Genomic DNA, 5,127 nt, shown 5'->3' with positions numbered 1-5,127 from the left:
GGATAGCCTAGGCCCAGACCTATTCTGTTTTTGACAACGAATATGAGGTTGTCGCATACAACTTAAGCAGTGTGGATACTTCACTAAATAATTTAATAATAAATGTAAAAACAGAAAAAAAAACAAGAAAAAAAAACCAAAGTGACTCACCAATTAACTCCAATAAATCTAAGTACATTATGCCTAATTTTAGGCTTAGTGCCTCATAGCATAGGCCTAGCTATACCTTCTTGTCTACCGATCAATCCTACATACATTGCAATGAGTTCTTTAAGTGCACACGAGCCAGATGTGTACACTGGACCTCCATTTTAGGTCTTATCCGAGAAAACTGGGTTCTACCAACTGAACCATGTGTATAGAGTGGATTGAACCAGCGCTGGTGTGAAGGCTGTAGTTAGCAGTGTCCCAGCCATACTTCTCTATATTCTCTCCTGCTCTTGCGTTACTTTGAATAAGAATATGAATATCTTATTTTCTGCAGGAGATTTGTTTTCTGTGAATCCTGGAGTTGCTAAGCTGATAAAAGGTCTTTTTACCTTTAATGAACGTGTGGTCCTCGTGGGTAAATGGAAGCACGGTCTTTTCTCAATGACAGCTGTTGGTGCAACAAATGTTGGTTCAATTGAACTGAAATTTGACAAGGTACTGCTTTTTGTTCAGTTATTTATTTACTCTCATTATTTTCTCAAATCCAAATCCCACATAAGTAATACTGTATATCCACCAACTGTAGGAGAGAATATAAAAGTATTGAAAATAATGTGGGCATTTTAGAAATCTTTGTGGCTACAGTTACACCTGTCATAACCCAATTCCTATATATGTATGTGTTGATTGCCAACAGTTACACAACTAGAGAGGAGTGCCAAGTATATGTAATCTCTATTACTACTACTACTACTACCAGGCCTTGCCTGTTAGTTGCTGTAAAGTGGGCACTTGTACACTAATTTTACCTGACAATGAAAATAGAGAACTAGCTGATAAATTTGCAAATTTCTTCGAAGAAAAAATTGTGAAGATATGGGATGATCTTGATACATCTGAGCCAGCTTTATTATCAGTATCACTACCTGAAAGACAAATACTTGTACTTTTATGAAAATCAATGAGCTCTCTACTGATCACATAAAGGAAATTATGATGTCAAGCCCCTCCAAGTCATGTTCACTGGATCCTATTCCTACGCAACTCCTAAAGAAATGTTTGGATTCTTTACTGCCAGTTATTACAGACATAGTTAACCAGTCTCTTTCTTCTGGAATTATGCCAAACTTTCTGAAAACTGCGCAAGTAACAAATTCTAAACTTGATGGAAATTAGCTATCGACCAGTCTCACTTTTGCCATTTTTGGCCAAAGTCATAGAACAGTGCGATGTTCACAGATACGAGATTATTTCCACCTCAATCATCTGTGTTCTGCTCAATCTGCCTATCATAAAAATCAAGGTATTGAAACTGCTCTCATATAAGTCCAAAATGATCTACTTCGTGCCATTGATAACAGACAAGAAGCAATCCTTATTTTACTTGATTTTAGTGCTGCATTCGACACTATCGAATATTCATTGTTTATTAATAGCTACTTTTGCACTATGGTATAGGTGGAACTGCCATTAAGTGGTTTACATCTTGCCTTCAAAATCGTGAACAGCATGTAGAAGTCCAAGACACATCGTTTGCACTATGGAGTACCGCAGGGCTCTGTGGTTGGCCCTCGCTGTTTTATCTTTTATACAGGGCTACTGAGTGATGTAAATGACGTCCATGAAGTTAACCACATGGTATATGCTGACGATATTCAAATATATCTCACATTTGATCCGACTGACCGTGAAACTAGTATATCTCATTTAGAAAAATGTGTTGCCGATATTAAGATCTGGACAACAAACTAACTCAAATTTAATGAAAAAAAAACTAAAATAATCCATTTCTTCTCTCGGCATCGTCACACAGAGGCACTTAGGCCATTAAAAATCAACGAAATGATAGTGAAACCAGCTAAGTGTGCATGGAATCTAGGGGTAATCTTTGACAATAACATAAATCTTAAAACTCATATTTCCAATATTTGTCGCATTGGGTGGCTCGGAATTCACAAGATTGGATTGGAAATACATGGATACTGATGACACAAAAATAATAACACATTCCTTTATCACATCTCGTCTTCACTGGTGTAACTGTTTACTAGCAGACTTATCAACTTCTGAAATAAAGCGACTTCACCATATCCAAAATTCAGCAGCAAGAATTGTAACACAAACTAAGATAAGGGAACATATCACACCAGTGCTCCGAAAGCTCAACTGGCTACCTGTTATCGCTCGTATTCACTTTAAAGTCCTTCTAATTATGTTTAAAATACATCATCACATGGCTCCAATTTATCTTGATGATCTGGTTCAACGCCACTTACCTGTTCGCACTCTTCGTTCATCAAATCGTTTAACCTACCAACAACCTGCAACAAGACTCAAAACATATTGTGACAGAAGCTTTTAGTTTAACCTACCAACAACCTGCAACAAGACTCAAAACATAGGTGACAGAAGCTTTTCCTCAATCCGGTCAACCCTCTGGAACACACTTCCATTGGAAATTCAAAACTCGCCAAACATTGACTGTTTTAAAAAGGCACTAAAAACTTGCCTCTTTATATGATATTCCTAACTTCAACCGGCATCTTTCAGCACTTTGAGGCTATTGTTTGCATTAGGTGCTTTATAAAAGTATTATTATTATTATTATTTTATTATTATTATCATCTTAAAGTTCACCAAATGCCATAACATTTTGTTAGTTACCATTATTTGAATATTAAAAAAGTAATAATTAATACATTTTATTTGACAAAAAGCTATTGCCCATATAATTGAATATGATACTATGAATGACTATGTGATTAATATCACTTTTCTTTTAATTTTCAGAATTTAAAAACTAATTGTAGAGGGCAATACAGAAAAGGTGATTTTAGCGATTATTCATATGTTACAGAACCATCTATAAGTGGGATATGTTTGACGAAAGGTGAAGTCTGCGGAAAGTTTAACTTAGGATCCACGATTGTACTCATATTTGAAGCCCCAAGTAACTTTCAGTTTAGCATAATCCCAGGCCAGACTATCAAATTGGGACAGAAATTAGGCAATCAATGATATTTCATCAACAGCATCATGGTTTTAAAAAGATGATACTGTATATCAGCTGTAAAGAAAAATTCTATTTGGGTGGAACAATTTTTTTTGAGATTGCAATAAAGGTTACGTATTTGAAAAATCAGAATACTGTATTGAAAATTATGCGAATACTGTATGTAGACCAACTATTTTCAAAGAATAAATTATTGTCATCATCACTCTTATATTTAAAATTTTAATATTATTGTTATTTTAATTAAATACTAAAAATAAAAATCTTATTCTGTACAGTAATTATATTGCCAATAGTTAAAACACACATAAAATGTGTTAAAAGTCTAAAAAATGTTGAATGTGAAAATTATCAGCTTAAAATGGAATGTATGTAAGCATGTAACTACTGTACTGTGAGACTAATTAATATTGAAGAATGGGTGATTAATATTCGATCTGCATAGGATTAATGTGTAAGATTACTAAACATATGCAAGATTTATATTGAAGAAAATTGGATTAATATAAAACCATGCAAGATTTATATAAAACCATGTGAAATGAATATTGAGAAATATTATATTTATACTACATGGATTACCATATTATGTTTCCAATTAAGGTTAATATAAACTATTAATTTAAAATATAATAGTTGGTTAAACTGGTGGTTGTCACTGTGCTGAAACATGGACTCGCAAACCTTGAACTGGTTCAATTCTATTCGCTGCTTGTGTTTTACCTGCAGTTATGAAATTAAACTGTCAGTAGCAGACTGTTTTTCGTATTAGACAATTAAGCCATTAGTTTATGTGTGCAATATGACCCATGTATTGCTTAATATGACCCATGTGCGTGTTTTAGAACCCAATACTAATCCCGGAAAAAATGAAGATTGCAAAAGTAGTCCCTATTTACAAGAAGGGCGATCGTCATATAGCATCCAATTATCGTCCAATATCTTTGTTACCAATCTTCTCCAAAATTTTTGAAAAAATTATCTATACTAGACTGTATAGTTACTTATCAAGGTTTAACATACTAAACAATTGCCAGTACGGTTTTAGAAATATACATTCAACCTCACATGCTGTAATTGATTTGGTTTATAAAGTATTAAGTGCTTTTGAAAAAAAAACAATATGCAATTGCAACATTTATAGATCTATCAAAAGTATTTGATGTTATAGATCATGGTATTTTATTAAACAAACTGTCTCACTACAGTATCTGGGATATTGCACTGTCATTTTTCAGAAACTACCTGAAATCCCCAAAACAGTATGTTTGTAGTAAAGGGCACAGAATCTAGTTTAAAAGAGACAAATTTTGGTGTACCACAAGGGGCCGCTATTGTTTCTCATTTACGTAAATGATATTTACAATTCATGTACTGCAATCGATATGTGAGAATACTTCAAATGTCTCCTCCAATGAGTATTTAAAGATTTAATTCCTTTTTTATACCCTCATATCATATAGCAATGTAGACATTAACAATCAATTAAATGAAAAAAAAAAAAAAAAATTAAGATAAGCATAGTTTTAGTTAGGGCATGGAATTTATAATTTCACTTCACAGTTTCCATGCCCTTTTAATGTACCTTTTGCAGAATCTATCAAAAATATCTTCACTTGATAGGAAGAGTCGAATATCCCAAATATTTAAATTTAGTATTTTCATTTGCATTACGGAATTTATAATACAGTTCATAGTTGCCAGTTTGTACTAAATCTTTGTTTAGGTTACAACTAAAAATAAAATGGTGGATACCGTCATCGGAATTAAGATTGCATAATTTACATTTCTTGTTTTTATCCGGATTCCATTTTGAAGTACTATTGATTAACGGTAAGGTATTAGATCTGAGTTTGATTTTTAATGCAATTCCTTCAAAATAATTGTCAATGAGGTAATTTTCGAGTTAAGGTTTTAATTTCAATGTCGCATACTCTATGATTTGTTTTGAAGATCTGTTCTCC

General features: G+C 33.1%; 1 protein-coding gene across 1 annotated transcript; it reads left to right on the top strand.

The window, feature by feature from the left end:
* Positions 1 to 484: 484 nt before the first annotated feature.
* Positions 485 to 5,089, top strand: LOC117106078 (phosphatidylserine decarboxylase proenzyme, mitochondrial-like; the record flags this gene model as incomplete). Its single annotated transcript, XM_033247415.1, is given in 2 exon segments — positions 485 to 645; positions 2,941 to 5,089. Coding segments are annotated over 2 exon segments (389 nt in total), but the record flags the coding sequence as incomplete, so codon positions are not given.
* Between the last annotated feature and the right edge of the window lie 38 nt (positions 5,090 to 5,127).

This window comes from Anneissia japonica, unplaced genomic scaffold, assembly GCF_011630105.1.
Source record: "Anneissia japonica isolate Jap-2015-1 unplaced genomic scaffold, ASM1163010v1 scaffold310185_len5127_cov342_single, whole genome shotgun sequence".
Taxonomy (NCBI): Eukaryota; Metazoa; Echinodermata; class Crinoidea; order Comatulida; family Comatulidae; genus Anneissia; species Anneissia japonica.
Note: the sequence above shows the minus strand (reverse complement) of the source record. Positions and strands in the feature narration are given on the sequence as shown.